At 58.8% G+C, this 19858-nt stretch overlaps 1 protein-coding gene across 8 annotated transcripts in view; it reads left to right on the top strand.

Moving 5' to 3' along the window:
• The window catches only part of GREB1 (growth regulating estrogen receptor binding 1), a 122412-nt gene that overhangs the window by 55397 nt on the left and 47157 nt on the right, over positions 1 to 19858 (top strand). For 7 of the 8 annotated variants that reach the window (XM_070069452.1, XM_070069453.1, XM_070069451.1 and 4 more), the window contains exons 2-4: positions 5593 to 5822; positions 11850 to 11969; positions 13538 to 13714. In XM_070069452.1, coding sequence (XP_069925553.1) covers positions 5666 to 5822; positions 11850 to 11969; positions 13538 to 13714 — 454 coding nt within the window. In that variant the 5' untranslated portion in view covers positions 5593 to 5665. Of the gene's footprint in view, positions 1 to 5592; positions 5823 to 11849; positions 11970 to 13537; positions 13715 to 15942; positions 16338 to 19858 lie in introns of those variants that run through there. The other variant, XM_070069456.1, reaches the window with a different exon arrangement.

Genomic DNA, 19858 nt, shown 5'->3' with positions numbered 1-19858 from the left:
TAACTAAGGGGACACACAGCTTCTGGGGGAGACGGGAGCCCAGGACCAGACATGCACCACCCAGTGCGTTCTGCTGTGCTCATCCCGTTTCAGGGGTGAGCTGGGTTTGTGTGCCTGCTCAGCCCGAAAGTGGAACCCCTGCTGCATCACCACTGTCACAGAGCAGGACGGTGGCTCCAGAACCCACAGAGCCCCTCACTGTGGGTCTCCTTGTTTCACGTTTCTATCTCTAGACAGCACAGGATGTACCGGTCTTCAAACTCATCCTTACCAGTTCACTTTTTTTTTTAAAAAAAGACTTATTTATGTGTTTGAAAGACAGAGTTGAGAGAAAGAGAGAGAGAATGAGAGAATCTTCCATCCGCTGGTTCATTCCCTAAGTGGCTGCAACGGCCAGAGCTGGCCCGATCTGGAGCCAGGAGTTTTTTCTGGGTGGGTGCAGGGGCCCAGGCACTTGGGCCATCTTCTGCTGCTTTCCCAGGCTATTAGCTGGGAGCTGGATTGGAAGTGGAGCAGCTGGGACTCGAACCGGTGCCCATATGGGATGCCAGCACCACAGGTGAGGCTTAACCTACTCTGGCCCAGCACCAGTCCCCCAAGTGGGGTCGTAACCACTGCACCACACGGCCGCTGCAAGCCTCCCTCTCAGTTTCACTTTCTATAAGCTCTGCAAGGGCCCCGGTGTAGCAGCATTGCTGGCCAAGGCCCCGGGTCCTCGTGGAGCAGCGAGGGGAGGGGCTGAGTCCCTGGGGCCAGTGAACTTGGCCTCGTCTTGAGCTCTAGAGCCTACAGCTCCAAGATTTTGATGTTGCTGGGCTGGGGACAGAGTCGGGCCGGGGACAGAGCACTGGGAGGGGCATTTTGGCTTTTGGGGTATGGAGTTGGCATCCGTTCCCCTGTGCTGCACGCACACCTGTTGGAGTCTGGATTCTCCTTGGTTTCGTTTGCCCCGAGTAAACTGCCAGTGTTGGTTCCCGTGGGGAGAGGGAAGGAGGACTTCCATTCTTCCTCCCCTTGCTTCCTGGGGCCTCAAGTTCCTAAGACTTTCCTGGGTTCTGTTGTGGGGCCAACTTGGTTGCTTCTTGGGACACCTGTCTTGGTTCGGGGCTGGATTCAGTTCTTGCTTTTCTGAGTCTCTCCCGCTTTCCCTCCCAGCTGCCTGTGGGTTTACGCCTGTCGGTTCCTTCACTGTGCATCCGAGGGGACAGATCCCCTCTGATCCCCTGTGGATCCCATCTGTTCCCTTTTCTGGTGCCTCTTGCCCGTCCTTTATTCCCGGGGCACTTCTGCCCTGCACTTAATCTAGTTGAACTTCAGCCCAACCTCAAGGTGACTGTGCATCCAACCCGAGTCCTTGGTTTCGTGGATGGGTGCCGCGGGAAGAGAAGGCTTGGGCCAGGTGTCCCAACGATGTGGATTGCGTGGGGACAGCTCACCTTGGTGACTCTATACTCACCTGGGTCAGTCAGCTCCCCCCCAGCAGGGGTGTAGGTGTTTCCAGATGGGCACCGGCCCTGGGGTTTGAGGTTGGTTTGGTGAAAAAGCTTCGCGCCGGGCCCCTTCCTGGAGGCCTGCCAGCCGACCGGCTGCCTCCTCTGATGGAATGTGAGAGCGGCATTTTGTTCCCTGGAAGCAAGCAGATAGCAAAGGTCTAAGTGACCTCCCCCGCACTGCCAGCCGCACGGCTTCCTGCTGGTTTCGTCTCCGATGTCCCTGTCGGATCGCCGTCCGTTGCTGACTGTGGTGCTCTGTGTCACCTGTCCTTTATGCCCTGAAATCCTCGCCTTTCCATGGGGGCGTTCAGAACGAGCCGGAAGGGAGTGAGCACGCGCTGACCACCAGGTGGGCTGCGAGGCCCTTCACACACGGCCTCTTACTCCCCATCACAACCAGTCGGCCTTCAAGTGCCCACTTTACAGCTGTGGACCCGGAGGCCCAGGGAGTCGAGCACTGTGCTGTGGCCAGGCCTCTGTGTAGGGTGCACCGTGCTGAGGGTGCTGCCTCCGGTTCTGTGGCTGGCAAGTCCCCTGGACCAGGGCCGGGGGGAGCTGGGCCAGGCCTTGCCGTGCGGGCAGTGGATGTCATTGTCAAGGTGCAGAACGGATCCTGGTGGCAGCTGGAGACTTGGAGAGCTGCAGCAGGAGCCTAGCAGAGATCAGGGGTGGGGTGAGTGTGAGGGCCAGGCCAGGGAGAGAGGGGCGGGGGAGGGAGGGAGAGGGAGAGAGGGAGGGAGGGAGAGAGAGAGGGAGAGGGAGAGAGAGGGAGGGCAGGAGAAGGAGATGGAGGAAGAGAGAGGCAGAGGGAGAGAGGGAGAGGGAGAGAGAGGCAGAGGGAGGGAGAGGGAGGGAGGGAGAGGGAGAAAGGGACCCTGCCAGGTGCCGTCTTCCTTCCCTGAGGCGATTGGGAGGGTTTCAGCCTTCCAGTCTGACCCTGAACCAGGCCAGCGACCTTAGTTTCCCATCAGTCAAGAGCAGGACTCTGATGAGCCAGGTGTGCCTCTGCCCTTCCCGTGTGGCTCCGTGGCCAGGAGAGGTGGCAGGTCCCATGCTCCTGGGTTGGAGTCCACTGGGGACGGGCAAGAGGGGCCACATTGTCACCGCTGTGCCCAGTGCTCCCTTCCCGCCTTATTCCCAGAATGCTCCCGGTCAGGGTTGCAGGTGCATCACAAATGGGCAGTGCACACGTTTTCTCTTTCCCTGCACTGATAGACGTGAAAGCCGGGCTGTCTGTGCAGCATGGGGACGTAAGCTGTCTGGCTTTAGAGTGCGACACCTTCTCTACACCACCCTCCTTTCTTTCTTGCTCTCTTCCCCCACCTCAATTTGCCTTCTTTCCACAAGAGTTACCTCTCTGGTTACCTTTCTCCAAGACTCAAGTTTGTCATCTGTGAAATGGGCTTCCCAGCACCCTCCCATGGCTACCACGCATGCCCTGCACATAGCAGCTGAACAATGAATATTAGGTTTGTCTGTCTTCTCCTTTGTTGCATTCATTTGCCTTAACAGTGGGGCCCCGGGGCTGGTGTTGTGGCACAGCGAGTTAAGCTGCTGCTTGTGACGCCAGCATCCCATGAGTCCCGGCTGTTCTTCCGATCCAGCTCTCTGCTGCCCCGCTACTTGGGCCCCTCCAATCCACATGGGAGACCCAGATGGACCTCCAGGCTCCTGGTTCCTGGCTGTTGTCATTTGGGGAACAAACTAATGGATGGACGATCTCTCTCTCTCCATAACTTAACTCTGCCTTTCAAATAAATAAATCTTTTTTTTTTTTTTTTTTTAATGATGGAGTCCCCTGGGCTCTACTCTGGGTGTGAACTAGCCAACAGGACCCTGAGCACATAGGGTCCCAGAGTCCCGACCGTATGTGTTCAGCCAAGGGACGGGGCTCTGCAGGAGCTCCTGGCCATAGAAGCAGAAGGGGGTGTGATGGCCGTCAGTGACCACAGTTGAAGGGACCAGCTGCCCTGCATGGAGGAGCCCCACGTGTGGCTGCTCGGCCCTCAGTCTGCGGTGGCCGCCGGCTCGGCGTGGGCTGCGCTGCTGCTGACCCCTCTTTGTGTTGGGCGAATTCCTGCAGCAGCCCTTCGAGCGGCTCATTCCCCTGGCGGGATGCCGAGGGGCCGTGGGCAGCAGCTACTGCCACAGCAGGAAGTGCTTAATGGTTTCCATTTACTTTGAGTTGGAAGAGGGGGAGGCTCCTCACCATAGAGACGGAAGATCAGCGAGGCTGCACCAGCCTCCAGGAGAGAAACCGCAGCTCCTCCAGGGCCCCAGGGTGGCATCTGGACCCCTCTGCCCCCAGCAGGACGAGGACTGGTGGGGGTTAAGGCACCCCTCCTGAGGCAGTGTGCGGCTATTCCGCGTGGGCGCCTCGTGCTGGTTGGCGAGTGCACGAGAAGCAGGCAGTGACGGAAAGGAATCCAGTCACCTCGCCTGTTGATGGAACCTCACCCGCCACCTGTCAGACTCCCTTAGCAGGCTTAGACAGCTGAGTTTCTGCAGGCCACAGCCCGAGACCAGCACAAGTGGGAGGTTGCTGAGATGAGGCTGAGCCCTCCCCCACCCAAGTCTGGGCTCAGAGGAGGAATCTGAGAGCGATCGTAGGGTCCCGGAGATGCAAGGAGAAGAAAGGAGGATATTTTGTCTCAACCCTCAGTGCCACAGCAGAGGAGCTGCCTCCACTGTTGTCCTTGTGAAAGAGGAGCCAAAACATTGAAGTCGGCAGACAGTGATTGAGGGACCACTGCAAAAAGCACAACAAATCGAAAGGAAATCGAGGGAAACATAGAGTAGAGCCACACTTAGTGAACCAGCCAATGGGCAGGAAGCAGGAAGGCAGACATATTTCAGTGTTATTGGGGGGACTGAATATACAAACGTGGGGCTGGCGCTGTGGCCTAGCAGGTAAAGCCACCTCCTGCAGTGCCGGCACCCCATATGGGCACCGGTTCGAGTCCTGGCTGCTCCACTTCCGATCTGGCTCTGTAAACTGTTCTGCCTTTCAAATAAATAAATCTTTAAAAAAGAAAATACAGACATAGCCCTGTGGACGGACGGAAGGAAACGTCTGAGCAGAAATGAGCATTTCCACTCCGTGGAACATTAACAGTTGTGAAATCACACGTAAGGGGGCGGAGTGAAATGCTTACGCTAAGTGGAAGATGGAAAGGTGGTATTGTGGACAGTCCCCCCTCTTCCCATCCCCAAGTTCCGAAGGGGAGTTCAGTCTGTGCAGAACAGGGCACGGGCTCCCCGAGGGGGCGCAGAGTAAGCCAGGCTCCAGTGCGGAGGGATCCAGGAGACCCTGCGCTGCCTCTGAGCTCAGACGGTGGATGACACCGGGTCTGGCGGCCTGGGGCTGCAGGCCGTGACAGCTGCCGTGGGTGCCTTCTGGGGAGGGTGCCAGCACTCTGAGATGGGGTGCAGGATGCTTGCACGTGGCACACTGTGGCTATACTGGAAACCACTGAACGGTGTACAGGACGTGGTGTGGTCTGTGGATTACGTCTCAGTGAAGGTCCACAGGGAAACACTCCCCAGGTGGTTACCTTGGGGGATGGGAATCTCGGCGCTTTGCCTCTCTCCCGTCATTGCAGATTTCTGAGTTTTCCTAGCTGTAATTCCGCGTTAATTCTATACTGGAAACATCCCATAAACTAAAAAGCATGTTGTTAACTAAACATCAGCTCTTTGCCAGACACAGCAACATTAAGCAACCTGCTGGCCTCGGTTTGGAAAAGGAGCTGTGGGCACTCCTGGAGTCCTGCAGGCTGGGGGCTGGCTGTCCCGGGCTGCTGAGCCCACAGCTGGATGCCCAGCAGGTGCTGGGAGATGGGGGTGGGGTGGGGAGAGGACCCCATCTCTGGGAGCAGAGGGGATGGCTCAGAGACAGCCCCCAGTGGAATACCAGTGAAGGCTGGGCGATGCTGTTGCTTATACAACTTCCTGTAATTGCCCCGTAGTGGCTGCAGCCCCGGGGACCGCCCTCCCCCTCCCCCCTCCCCCTCCCCCCTCCCTCTCCTCCCCTCCCCTCCTCCGTGCTGGGCGGAGGCCCACAGCCCTGCCCTCTGACAGCCGCTCTTGCCTTCTGCAGGCTCCGGAGCCAGGCTCGCTCACTCCCCCTGCGATGCCGTTCTGAGCCGAGGACTGCGTCCTGGCGGCTGAAGATGGGAAACTCGTACGCGGGACAGCTGAAGACGACGCGGTTCGAGGAGGTTCTGCACAACTCCATCGAGGCCTCCCTGCGCTCCAGCCACCTGGTGCCCAGGCCCATCTTCTCCCAGCTCTACCTGGAAGCCGAGCAGCAGCTGTCCTCGCTCGAAGGTAGGAGGACGTGCCCGCCTGTTCCTCTCTGCACGGGGCTGGTGTCCGGAAGGGAACGCGAGACCCTCCTCTTCTGCTGGGGTAGGGAACAGCGAGCGGGCAGCCAGGGATCACGAGGAGGAGAAAGTGGTGTAGAAGTCCTCACTTGGGGAAGATGAGAGCGCGTTGCAGCCATCGTGAGACGATCGATTGGATGAATGGGACAAAGGAGGAGGGCCGTGGGGCTTGTTGTGAATCGATTGTTACGCGCTTCTTAGGCGGGAGACACAAGTTTGCTCTGGTAAGTTAGGAATTTTAGCATGCTTTGCACCCTCAGCTACGTACTTTTCTCCTTGTTTTGAGACTTACGGCCACATCCTTGCAAAGTGGTCCACGTGGTTTCTCTCCGAGATGGTGGCGACCAGAGCCCTCCTGAATCTTGAAACCCAGAGCAAACCCTCCTGAACTTAACCTTTGCTGAGAATCAAGTGACTAAGTGACCTTCAGCCTGGGGATGATTTGGGGTTTACTTAGTTACCCAGAGGATAAAATCATTCTGTGCTTTTTTTTTCCAAAGCTGCGCATGTTCATGTCAAAAGCAACCCTGCAGCAGTTCATAGTGCTAGACAGCTACTGCCCTAGAAGTTCTTACTGCAAGTTCAAGTCTCTGACTCCTGTTACCTGGAAGCTTCAGTGGCTGTAGGGGAAGAGGGTGGTGTGGTCTAGAGCAAATGCAGTTAAAGAGGAAACCCTAGGTGTGTGGGCCTGGTGCTGGGTGTTCCTGAGTGTGTGTGCATGTGTGTGTGTGTGTGTATGATGTTATTTCAGAAGGTTCATGAGAAGGGAATATGGGAAAAAAGGCAAGGATTTCGATTTTTAAACACATACTGATTTTCATTCATTCAAGAGAGAGAACTCTCATTTGCTTGCCCACAATGGCCAGGGTTGGGCTTGGGGTTGAAGCCAGGAGCTCGGTCAGTGTCTCCCACATGGGCAGCAGGAATCCAGTCACGTGAGCGGTCCCTGCTGTCTCCCAGGGCCTGTGTTAGCAGGAAGCTGGAGACAGGAGCCCCGGTATTGAGCCCAGCTCCCTGATGTGGGCCACAGGTGTCTGAAATGCGAGGCTAGCCCCTGCCCTAATCGAGCCTGGCCTTTGGGTTCCACGCTCCGAGCGGCGTCTGAAGCACTCCCATGGGTCTTCCTTTGCTTCTCGTGGTCCCGAGAAGCTGTGTTGAGAGGAGAAATGACTGACGGGCTACCGATGGCAGTCTTGCACAGTTGATGCAGACCTTAAAGTCTGGAAGGCTTGCCCACTACAGCTGAATGTGGGGAGAAGGGAGGCTGGGGGCCACGAGGGAGCAGAGCTGCATCCTTGGCTCTGGGACTGACCGGGTGGGGTTGGGGGAGGAGGAGGAAGCCCTCTGGCACCAGCTTTTCACCTGCTGGTCTCCCGGTGGCCTCCCTGCGTCTCTAACGTGCAGGCTGTGTCTCTAACGTGCTGACTTCGCTGCGGGCCGTGGCGCTTGCCAGGGACAGAGTTCAGGAGGCACATTCACCGCTCCAGTGCTAACGTTCAGTGGGCCTTGCTGACCCTCCACGCTGGCGTGGACGCTGGAGCCGTCCTCTGTGTGATCCTCCCATTGGTCCAGCAAGCTACAGGACACAGGTCCCCTGAGGTTTTGCTCCTTTGGGGCAGGCGTGGGTGGGAGGGGAGGTCCTGTGCAGTTTGCCCAGTGTCCCCATAAACCCAGCCTCTGCTGCAGGCCTTGTTTCTGCATCATAAAACACGGCGGAGCAGACGGCTGGCGGGGCCCTGCCTTGTTTTGTCTGCCCGAGCTCCGCCAGGGCCTCCGCCACAGGAACAGTGCCGAGGGCTCGTGCAGCCCGAGCTGCTGACACCGTGTACCTGCGAGGGGTGACCCAGGGGCCAGCTTTCTTTGTTCTTTGCATTGGGGCTCTTGCCTGCCACCTCCTTCTGTGGGAGAACCTTTCGCACGTTACTGGTTTATTTTTTTTTTTTTTAAGAAAAACCAAGCCCAGCCATTGGGGACAAGTATTTATTAAACGGTACAGGTAAATTCCTATAAATCGCTGACGCGGAAAGAAAGGGGGTTGAATGCAGACACGGTGATGGACAGTCTCGTGCTCCCTGCACGCGAGTCACCAGGATTCATGGGAACATGCTGGGCTCCCTCCTGGCCAGTCGTATGCCAGGCTTCTGGGAGCTGCCAGCCAGCCCAGAGAGCTGTGGAAGTGTGCCTGGTTTGGTCTACACCCGGTCCAGCCCACACCTGACCTAGCCCACCCTTGGACCAGCCTGTACCAGTCCAGCCTGCGCCTGGTCTAGCCTGCGCCTGGTCTAGCCTGCACCTGGTCTAGCCTGCACCTGACCCAGCCCACACCTGACCTAGCCCACCCTTGGACCAGCCTGTACCTGGCCCAGCCTGTACCAGTTCAGCCTGCTCCTGGTCTAGCCTGCACCTGACCCAGCCTGCGCCTGGCTTAGCCTGTGCCTGGTCTAGCCTGCACCTGACCCAGCCTGCGCCTGGCTTAGCCTGTGCCTGGTCTAGCCTGCACCTGACCCAGCCTGCGCCTGGCCTAGCCTGTGCCTGGCCTGGGCTGTGCCTGGTCTAGCCTGCCCCTGACCCAGCCTGCACCTGGCCTAGCCTGTGATGGCCTGGGCTATGCCTGGTCTAGCCTGCACCTGACCCAGCCTGCACCTGGCCTAGCCTGCACCTGACCCAGCATGCGCCTGGCCTAGCCTGCATCTGACCCAGCCTGCGCCTGGCCTAGCCTGCATCTGACCCAGCCTGTGCCTGACCCAGCCTACACCTGACCCAGCCTGCACCTGTCCTAGCCTGTGATGGTCTAGCCTGCGCCTGGCCTAGGCTGCTCCTGGTCTAGGCTGCCCCTGGTCTAGCCTGCGCCTGGCCTAGCCTGTGATGGTCTAGTCTGTGCCTGACCCAGCCTGCGCCTGGTCTAGCCTGTGCCTGACCCAGCCTACACCTGGCCTAGCCTGTGCCTGACCCAGCCTACACCTGGCCTAGCCTGCGCCTGGCCTAGGCTGCCCCTGGTCTAGCCTGCGCCTGGTCTAGCCTGCGCCTGGTCTAGCCTGCGCCTGGCCTGGGCTGTGATGGCCTGGGCTGTGCCTAGTCTAGCCAGCTCTGGGCCAAGAAAAGCTTCTCAGCCTCTCGTGGCCCAGCACGTCTGGTGTAACCTTTGACCCTGTTTCCAGCTCACTGCCTCTCCTGTTCTTTCTTTGACTTCTGGGACTTCAGCCCCTCCCCCTCCTCAGCTCAGTGGGGCAACACGGGACGTTCCTGGGGTGCCCTCCCCCTCCCCCTCCTCAGCTCAGTGGGGTAACACGGGGACACTCCTGGGTGCCCTCCTCCTCCTCAGCTCAGTGGGGCAACACAGGGACGCTCCTGGGGTGCCCTCCTCCTCCTCAGCTCAGTGGGGTAACACGGGGACGCTCCTGGGGTGCCCTCCTCCTCCTCAGCTCAGTGGGGTAACACGGGGACGCTCCTGGGGTGCCCTCCTCCTCCTCAGCTCAGTGGGGTAACACGGGGACGCTCCTGGGTGCCCTCCACCCCGGGGCTGCTGCTCTGACTTCGGGTGCCACCTGTCTGAGTCCTCCCGGGGTTCCCCCTGTTGCCCTCTGACCTTTGGCATCTTTGTCGCCTCCTGCGTCCTTGGAGCCCTGGCTCAGAGGTCGGGCTGATGCTTCAGAGGCTCTGGGCCTTGCCCCCGACTGGGGGAGCCGCTGGGCGTTGCTGGCGTCTGGGGTCCAGGCGCGACCCTGCTGCAGCCACCCCGCCTGCATCTGAGGACAGAAAGGCGGTGCTGGGTGTGGCCTCCGACCTATTCTCTCCGCTCCCTTTGTGTGCTGCCTGGGTCATCTTGGTCTTCCCACTGCCTCTGTGTCCACAGGGCCCAGGAGGAAAGAGACACCAGGAATTCTTGCTTCACTTTCGTCCGTGACCTTCCCAAGGTCGCACCCCCCACACATGTTCAGTTCCCTCTGCTTCTGTCCCACTGGCAGCTTTAAAACGGTGGCCAGTGCCCTGGGCACATCACATCTGGAACATTCTGGGCAGCTCCGAGGGCCGCATCTCCATGTGGACCACAGTAGTTCACAGTTCAGAGCCACTGCAGGGCGTCCCCGTGCACGACAGAGGGTGTGACGGACAGGGAGGTGCCGCGGCTCCCCCGCCAGCGCCCGTCCGAGTGCTGAGATGCACCGTGCCTCCATACATGCAATTTTGTCCATCTCTCAAGACCACCGCGTGGCCCAAGTCAGCTGAGAGCAGGATGTGGGACGGGCAGACGGGGAAGCCAGCCCCGTGCACGTCAGGGTGTGCATAAGGACCCCGCCGTGTGGAGGGTCTGTGTGCTGCGTACAAGTGGCGTTGAGAGAGAGGCCATCAGAAAGGTTCTACCTTAAACAAGCTGAGGGGCTGGCCTGGGAAGCCCTCTCTCTGCAACATCCGCTCTCCGCTCAGCCTTGTCCCGGTGCCTGTAACACACGGCCCAGGGGTGGGGGCAGAGCCCCGCCCTCCAGCAGCGGGGAGCCTGGGGAGACCACAGGAAGTCCACTCCTACAGAGATGGGCTCAGGCCCTGGGACCCCGGAGATGTCCATGTCCATGGTCAGGGTTGGGCCCACCTTGTCAAGTCCATGTGTGCTGTGCCTCCTGAAATACTATTTTTTCTTAGAAAAAAAACAGCTCAAGTATTTCTTTTGAAAGATGTTTTGCTTATTTATTTATTTGAAAGGCAGAGTGGTGACACAGGGGGTGAGGGGGTTGGAGAGAGGTGAGCCCGGGAGCGAGGAGGCTGTCTCCCACGTGGGGGTCAGGAACACAAGTGCTTGGGCCATTATCTGCTGCCTCCTCGGCACATTCCGGAAGTTGCAGAGTCAGGACTCGAACCCGGGCTGTCCACCATGGGACGTGACCATCCTGAGCCATGGCTTCAGCTGCGGTGCCACCATGCCCACCCCACAGAAATATTGTTTCTCTCACTTGTCAAGCTTCCTAAAGCCCTGGCATGCCTGGGCTGCTTCTAGAATGTTCCAGAAGGTCTCTGTGTGATAGCTTTGAGCGTGTCTGCGTGTCTAGCATTGCGTACCCGCATCCTTCCCTGGGGGACAGTGACGGTGTTCAGTTTCACGGCTCTCACTGTGTAAAGGCAGTTTGCCTCCGTGGGATTTTCTAAACGGAGTGGTGCGGTGTAGGGGCAGCGTGGGCGGCAGACACGACTGGGACCTTGCAGGCTGCGCTGCTTTGCTGGTGGTTGAAGAGCTGTAGGCCAATCAGCGCGTCTCTCTGAGCCTTTCCTGTTAGATGTGACAGCACTGTGTTCTTGGCATGGGAGTGCCTACTGCCCACAGGCTTTGTGCTCGGCTCTTTCTAATTTTCTTTTGAAGATTTACTTACTTATTTGAAAGGCAGAGTTAGATTTATGGAGAGGGGCAGAGACACAGAGAGACCTTCTATCTGCTGGTTTACTCCCCTGATGGCAGCAATGGCCAGGGCTGGGCCAGGCTGAAGCCAGGAGCCAGGAGCGTCCTCCGGGTCTCCCACATTGGTGGCAGGGGCCCAAGCATTGGGGTCATCTGCTGCTGCTTTTCCCAGGCCACCAGCAGAGAGCTGGATCGGAAATGGAGCAGCCGGGACTGGAGCTGGTGTCCATATGGGATGCCGGTGGTGCGCTGCAGGCAGCTTTCCCCGCTACGCCACGCTGCCGGCTCCTGTGCTTGGTTCTTAGGAGCCAATTACATGTGTGTTAAACCTCCAGCACGTGTGCAGAGTAGTGGATGGTTGAGAAGTGAACTTGAACTTGAAGTTAGCAGGCTGTGAGCCTGCATCTGCTTCGAGCTGAGTGTGGCTGTGAGGACTGGCTGATCAGGAGGGGCCCAGCGTTGCTGGAGCTTACTGAAGGGTCCTGTGCCTGGCTTCGGCGTGGGGTGCAAGGGGAGACCCTGGAGGGGGCGCTCAGGGCCGGCAGCGGCCACCTCACAAATCCTCCGTCTCCTTTTCACGTGCAGGTGGAAGCCGAGTGGACAACGAGGAAGAGGAGGAGGAGGGAGAGGGGGGCCTGGAGCCCAGCAGTCCCTCGAATCCCTACCAGCTGCAGCCCCCACCCGAGGGCTGCTGCACCACAGATGGTGAGGCCCCCCTGCCCCGCTCTGGCTGGCCTCTCACACCAGCCACGCCCCAGGACGCCACGTCAGGCTCAGCCCCCCCTCCCCCGCCCCCGCGGCTCTCTGGGCAGCCTCAGCTTCACCAACGCTTGGGGCCCACACATTGTTGTTTGGAAACCAGAACCATGCTCCCCTCTCGGTCCGCTTGCCCGCCATGTTTAACCAAGAATGGCAGTGGTGTGTCCGTATGCCCGAGGTGCTGGCCAAGGGCCTCTTGGTCCAGTGACGTGAGCCTGTGCTCTGCCCCAGCACAGCCTGGGGCCAGCTCTGGGCTGGGCAGCCTCTGTGACAATTACTCCATGTGTCCTTTCCCTGTACCTGTCAAATGGGATCCCAGCTATTAACCAATCAGTGATTAATGATGACTGAGCCCGGACAGAGGTAAGTGTTCTGAGAGCGCCCAGTATCATGGGGAGTTATATAGGAAGGTAGACAGTTTGCATGTGGGGTGGGAGGGGGCAGGTAGGGGTGCAGGGGGTCCTAGTGTGGGTAGAGAGCCTCAGGAGGGCTTCCTGGAGGAGTTGGTCTTTTCCTCTGGGTGTTGGAGGATGGGTAAGCGTTAGCCAAGAAATGGATGGATTGGGAGAAGTTGGGAGATTCCAGCCAGAGGGGATGGCTCTGGCAAAGACTGAGAGGGTAAGAAATGGCTGGAGGCAGGGGGTGAGGTGAGAAGTGACCACAGTTGCTGTGGAGGCCTCTAGTGCCCTGAGCACTGTCCAGCAGGGGAGGGACAGTGCAGGCGGTGGCTCCTCGCACAGCAGCCCTTCAGGGTCCCAGCATCGTGACGGTCCCAGACTGACAATGGAGCTCTCTGGGGGTCAGAACGGTGGTCCTCGGGGAGTTTCCAGGGCGGTGCCAGGAGCCCTGTGACCACCTGTGGTCTACTTTCCTCCAGCTCTGCACACAGCAGGGACTGCACAGGCCGGGAGGGGCCACCCCTGCCAGGGAGCAGCCTGGCTGCCGTCCTGGAGGCAGTGGGCAGGGAGGGGTGAGATGCAGGCAGTGGGAACGAGCCTGCTGCTATGGCTTTGGTGGGCAGGGCTCACTGGGCTGGGGCTGTGTCCGTGGTGGCCAGAGAGCCAAGGTGGCTGGGCAAGAGGTGCCCATGTTGAGAGCAAGGACACCTATGGATGGACCTCGGCCGTTCCTGGTGCTTCCTTGTTTCCTAGCTCCTTCGGGAAGCTGCCTTTTTGAGTTATAGAGGCAGGGTCCCTGCACTCCGGCGTCTTCCCTGAGTCCTGGACAGTGGCCTGCACCATACCCATGCCAAGCGCGGCAGGTGGACGGCGCCAGGTCCCGCTTGGTCTCCCATTCTGGGTTCTGATTTGCCGGCGCTCATGGAAACGGTTTTCCCCCTGAGCCTCGACGTGCGCACTCCCGCATCTCCCATGTAATTGTGTGTGCTCGGTGCCAGGGATCACGTGGGTTGTAACCACATCGCTCAGGGCCCCGGATGTCTGTGCCCTTTGCCCCCAGGACCCTTGGTTCTGGGTAAGCCCCTGTGGTGGCTGAGCCCCGTCTGTCCCTCCTAGGCTTCTGCCAGGCTGGCAAGGACCTACGTCTCGTCTCCATCTCCAGCGACCCCATCGACGTCCCCGCGGGCTTCCTGCTGGTGGGTGCCAAGTCCCCCAGCCTGCCTGACCACCTCCTGGTGTGTGCCGTGGACAGGAGGTTCTTGCCCGATGACAACGGCCACAATGCCCTTCTCGGTGAGTCCTCGCTTTGCCCGCAGCTGCACCTGTCTGTGGTGGGCAGGGGTGGGGCAGGCGGTGCAGAGGTGGTGGTGGCAGAGAGGCCGCCTTCAGGACCCTGCCGTCCCATACCCCGTGCATCTCGGTAGCCGATTTCCTGGGGGAATGGCATCCAAGCGGGATTCTTTTAATGCGGCCCCCACCCCGTGGACAGCCCTCCCTGTATGTTCATTTATTCCTCAAACTCACCCAAGTGCCTTCCTGGACCGGATCACAAACCCTGTCCTGGGCACTCTTGGAAACCATGGACATGGAGCGGCTGCGAGAGAGGCCGAGCGTGGTCCCTGCCTCTGGAACCTGCGTGCCCGGGGTCTGCGGGTCCCTCACCCCCTCTGCCCCTTGGTTCAGTGCTCACCTCCCGACAGGTGGGCATTGCTGTCCTGGTTTCCAGGGCCTTCGAGCCATTAAGGAACTTGCCCAGCGGCATGCAAGTCAGGAAGGCAGAGCCAGGGTCCGACTCCTGTCTTCCTGGCTGCAGATTCCACCCTCTAAGGACTGAACCCCACGGGCCCATGTTGGGGTCAAGGTCAGGAGGGTGGGCACCTCGGCTCCCTTGCGGCACTGGCAACCCCCAGCCTGTGTTCTTTCCCACGCCACTGAGGCCTGGACTTCAGCACAGGGTTGAGGCCAAGCCTGGCTACCCAGCTCGTTTGGATGTGTGCTAGGCCCATGCTCACGCGGGGGTTCCAGTCTTGCATCTGCCTGTGGGTGCACGTGGCCTCCTGGCCTCGGGGGAGGTGACCCTGTGTGTGCTCCCCACCCTGTGTCTCTGGCGTGCTGGGCACTGGCACAGTGGGTGAGGATCTGTCTGGAATGTGACTTCAGGAGCTATCTTCATTATAGAAATATTTGCCTACCAGAATTTGTGGGAAACCTTTTTTTTTTTTTTTTTTTTTTTTGACAGGCAGAGTTAGACAGTGAGAGAGACAGAGAGAAAGGTCTTCCTTTGCCATTGGTTCACCCTCCAATGGCCAGTGCGCTGCGGCCGGTGCACCATGCTGATCTGAAGCCAGGAGCCAGTGCTTCTCCTGGTCTCCCATGGGGTGCAGGGCCCAGGCACTTGGGCCATCCTCCACTGCACTCCCTGGCCACAGCAGAGAGCTGGCCTGGAAGAGGGGCAACCGGGACAGAATCTGGCGCCCTGACCGGGACTAGAACCCAGTGTGCTGGCGCCACTAGGCGGAGGATTAGCCTATTGAGCCGTGGTGCTGGCCGTGGGAAACATTTTGACGTTGAAACTTCTAGGCTAACAATTTCTTCCTGGTCGGAACTTGTGGGTTAGCCAGCTCTTCGGGGTCTCCCCTGTGTGTCAACAGCAATACTGGTAGCTCCGTCCTGGTCCAGCCCCAGATTGGGGAGCGTGCACTCATGTCGGCTGTTGATGGGGTGCTGTGCAGGGGACGTGCCCACCTGCAAATTTCCCTCATTCCTGGGACAGCACAGCTCTGGGACAAGGATGAGGGAGAGAAAAGTTTTTAGCCACCTCTCTCCTTATGTCTCTGGACTCTCCGTAGCCAGTTCTTTAAAAACAAGAATAGGCCCAGAAAATTCACTCTGCCAAAAAGCTGGCAGAATCAGTTTGTGAATCTCAGACTGAGTTTCCTTCCCAAGGCTGTGGGGGTGGGGGTTGGGGTGGGGGAGGTGGAGGGCTGGGGGCTGGGGGCGGCTGCCTTAGTCTTTGATCTGGCCGGATCCCGCCACTTTGTGACTGTAAGGGAATTGCCGGGGCAGTAAATCAAAGAGCCTCTGCCTGTGTCTCCTGCCCCGTGGAGAGGGAATCTCCCGGTGCCTCCCCACCAGCCCCCGGGGGTGACCGTGAGTGTGTAGGAAGTAGCAGCCTTGTTAACTGCTTGCCAAAAAGCCATCTGAACCGGGCAACAAGGGCTGCTGGGGAATAGCCAGGCTTTCTTCTTTGAAAATAGCTTTATGCTCCCTGCTTGCACACTTAGCACTGTTCAGGTTTCCTGCCATTAACCCCCGCCGGCTGCCCAGGGCACCGTGGTCGGGCTCGGCGCCTTTTAGTGACCTATAAAACGGAGCCCGTGAGCAATCATGGGGGGAGCAAGGGCTTTAGGAGGCTTGTTTTAGTAACTTTGAATCCGCTGAGGGATTTTGTCTAAGAAAGCTCAAAGATTAAGCTCCAGGCCTGTGTTTCAGTCTTGAGCCCGTAATCTGTCTAAATCGGCTGATGGCCAAGATGTGAGAGCAGGGAGCGCGTCTCTCTAGAATGGTCGATTCTTAGAGCCAGGAATGAGGGCGGCTCCATCAGCAGGGAGGTGGCTAAGCAAGCTTTCGCTGAATGCATAAGCTCGGGGCTGCTGGCTGGACACGCAGCCCGGGGCCACCACAGATCAGGCCTCACCTGCTCCCCCCTGCCAACAGGACCAGCTGCCAGGCCCATGGGAAGTGGCCACCCAGTAACCATTACACTAAATCTGGGTGCTGTGTGGATGCTGAGGGGCACGCTGGCTGTCCGTGCTGGGAGAGGTGTCCCAGGGGAGCAGGAGTTTGGGCTGCCACACTGGTGGCCGCCAGCATTGGCTGCTCATGGGCCGGGGACTGTTCTTCAGCCACCTGCAAGGTGGGTCCTTTATTACCTACTGCTTATAGATGATGAGGGGGGTGCACAGGGGTAGAGTGACTGGTGCAGGCTCACGCAGCATCCTGAATTGGAATCCAGATGGCCCGGTCCAGGGATGGGGCGAGGGCGTCTCAGGCGGAGGGAGCCATGCATTGAGAGCTGGGTGCATGGGACAAGAGGGCGTCTCGGGCCGTGGTGAGAGCTGGGTGCGCGGGACACGTGCTTCTGCTTCCTTGTGACCGGAGCTTGACTCACGGGGAGAAACTGGCAGCTTTCAGTCGTGTCCTGCTTGGCCAAGGCTGCCTGTGGTGCCCAGAAAACCATTTTCCAACTGCAGAGAGAGAAGAGTCTTGTCGGTGACGCACCTGCCCTTGTCCTCGACCGTTACCAGCCCACAGCCAGCCTGGGTTTGCTCGTGACTCCTCCCTCTTCTCCCTCTCCTGGAATGTGGTGAAGCAAAGCCCAGATTTGAGTCTTGTCAGTTCATCTGTGGGGGGTGGGGGGTTAGAGGGTATCTCTAAGAGAAAAGTGCTTTTTATGGGGAAGCCAGTACCGTTCTTGTATCTGAAAAAAGTAACAGTTCTTCAATATTATCAAATATCCAGTGTGTTCAAATTTAACTTGAGTTTTTTTAATGACTTATTTATTTGAAAGTCAGAGGGAGGCGCATACACACACACACACACACAGAGAGGATGGGAGGGAGGGGGAGAGAGAGAGAGGGAGGGAGGGAGGGAGGGAGGGAGAGAGAGAGAGACCCATCTGCTGGTTCACTCCCCAGATGGCTGCAACAGCCAGGGCTGGGCCAGGCCGGAGCCAGGAGCTTCTTCCAGGCCTCCCATGTAAGGTAGCAGGGACCCAGGCACTCGGGCCATCTTCTGCTTTTCCTAGTTTATCGGCAGTCTGCTGGATAAGAAGTGGAGGAGCTGGGACTTGAACTGGCACCGCTAAGGCGCTGTAGGTGGCCACAATGCCGGCCCCAGCTTGTCTGTTTTCCGTAGTTGGTTTATTTGAATCCGAAGCTCAGCGAGCTTCTCCCAGAGCAGGTGGTGGTTGTCTCTCCCAAGTGCTTCCTAACCCGTGGGTTCTTTCTCTGTGGTTTTCCTTGACGATTTACACTTTTAAGAAACACTGAATGGTAAGAGGAGGTGGGCCCCAGTTTTTACTTTGTGTTTTAGAAAGATCGCTTGTCAATCATGCATGCAATTGATTTTTTTAGAAAGGGGGAAACTGAGGCAGAGGAATGAGCTGGGAGCTTAGTGTAGGATTCTGGATCATTGCGGTGGCCTGAGAATTAGAAGCTTCATGGCCACAGCGTAGCAGTCAGGACATCGTTGGGGGTGTGCACGTCCCACCCTGCAGTGTCTTGGTTCGAGTCCCAGCTTCTCCACTTCTGATCAGTTTCCTGCTAAGGTAGATCCTAGGATGCAGCAGGTGCTGGTACAAGTGCCTGGGTCCCTGCCACCTGCATGGAGACCTAGATGAAGCTCCCAGCTTCTGGCTTTGGCCTGACCTCGACCCAGCTATTGTGGATATTTGGGGAGTGAACCAGCAGATGAGGTATCTCTTTCTCGGCCTTTGGAATAAATCTTTTGAAAATTAAATAATCTAACTGCTTAACCCTAACATTCATAACAAAACTAATACTTTTGAAGAAGTCTCAACCTTCTGACGTTGGACTGTGACCCCTGAGTTATCCCACCTTCCCCACACGCCACTGCCCGGCACTGACCCCAGGCAGGTCACCTCTGCGCCGTAGGCAGGATTTGGCCAAACATCAGCGTGAGGCCCTGGGCTTGCTTTTCCCTTGGCTGTGTTTACCTTGGGGACGAAACCCAGGAACAAATCAACAAACACAAAGGAGAAATTCGCCCCAATCCTTTCACACAGAAGTGCGGAGTGCATTTCGTTTTTCCCATTACCCGTTTGATTTTCCTCCAGCTGGGGGTTTAAGTGAACTTTCTACGAGAGCTGGGGACCCCGGCACTGCTCTCATGCTGGATTACGGCCCCTTGCTGTCCCCACTTCATGGCTCTGGAGCCAGAGGACCCTCCTTTTGTCCCTTGTTGCTGCTCCTTGTAGGGACTGGGCGGGGCGGGCTGGCCAGCCCGGTGCTGCTGTGGTCCCAGCTGTGACATCTCCTTCCTGGAGGGGAGCTCCGAGGTGAGCTCCACTTTGCTTCGAGGCCTGGGGTGTCTTCCTGGAGCCGCGCTCTGGTACTGCTCCTGCTCCTGTCCCTGTCCCACCTGTGGCCTGTTAGGCTGGAAACACAGCTCCCGGCGCGTGGCAGTCTTCAGTGCCTCCTGCCTTGGAGCTGTGGGATCCTGGCTGCTCCCCCAGGCCACTCGAGCCTGTGGGTCTGAGATCCGCCCAGGTCCCAGGAGCTGCTGTGGACACGTGGGGCTGAGTGCCGAGTCGAGCCTGGCGCGCCCTTTTGATGCCCAGGGCTGTGTGCTTTTTTTTTCTTTTGGTCTGTGTCTTCCTCAGAGCACCTGGTTTAATTCCTAGCAATTGTCCTTTCTGTGAGAGCTCAAGACAGGTCTGGGGCTTCTCACAGAGGGTTGGCGCTCAAGGCCAAGGGCAGTAGGCTAGCTCCAGGCCCACCCTGAACGTCCACTCCTGGGAAGCTGCAGGTGGAGGCAGGCGGGCTGACCTGGGGGCTGGTTTGTGGATGCAGGTGTCTGGGGAGGTGGCTGTTGGCGGGGCCTCCGTGGACCGCGGCTCAAGAGGGAAGGGTCAGAGCTCACAGGGAGCGGCCTCAGCCATCAGCCTGGGCCTGCTCCACCCCCTGCTGTTGGCTCTGTGCTCAGGGACCTCCCACGGGGTCTGAAGGAGCCGCTTGTGGGTGTTTCCCAGAGGCATCTGTGGCTCTGGACCAGGGAGCGAGCGACGGCCAGCTTAGTCCTGGCCTTGCCTCTTGTGGTTGGGAAAGGGAAGGGCACACAGGCTGTGCACACAGTCCCGACCCCTGCTGTACCCTGCAGCCCAGAGAGGCAGAGGAAGCAGCCCACGGTGGGTTTCAGAGCCCAGGGCACAGCAGGGGTTCAGATGCCAGCTCCAGCCTGTCCCTGGGGATGAGCTCCTGCCCCTCTCTGCCTCAGTTCCCCCGTCTGTAGGCTGGGATTCTGCGGCAGATGTAGGCTGTGAGGGCTGGGTGGGAGCCTCACACAGTGCACAGGGTGGCCATGCCGCGGCTGCTCCCTCCTGTCCTCTTGTTTGCGGGTGAGGAGGGCAAGTCTGGGGCTCTGAATCTACCTGCTGTCAGTCAGGATCTGAACCCAGGCCCCTCCCACTTCCAAGTCTGCCTCTCCGCAGGGGAGGGGAGGGGACGGGAGGGGAGGGAGTGGGTGAGAGCTTCCTCCCGGTGGAAGGGTGGTGTCCGCAGGCAGTGTGCCCCCCCCACTAGCTAGATGAAACCCTGCTGCTGCACTTGAACCACAGGGGACCGTGAGTGGCCGTCATGGGACAGTCTCTGTCCTGTGGTGCTGGGAGGGGAGCCTTCTCTGCACCCCGCGTGTGCT

The sequence above is a fragment of the Oryctolagus cuniculus genome, chromosome 2 (assembly GCF_964237555.1).
Source record: "Oryctolagus cuniculus chromosome 2, mOryCun1.1, whole genome shotgun sequence".
NCBI classification, from domain to species: domain Eukaryota; kingdom Metazoa; phylum Chordata; class Mammalia; order Lagomorpha; family Leporidae; genus Oryctolagus; species Oryctolagus cuniculus.
Note: the sequence above shows the minus strand (reverse complement) of the source record. Positions and strands in the feature narration are given on the sequence as shown.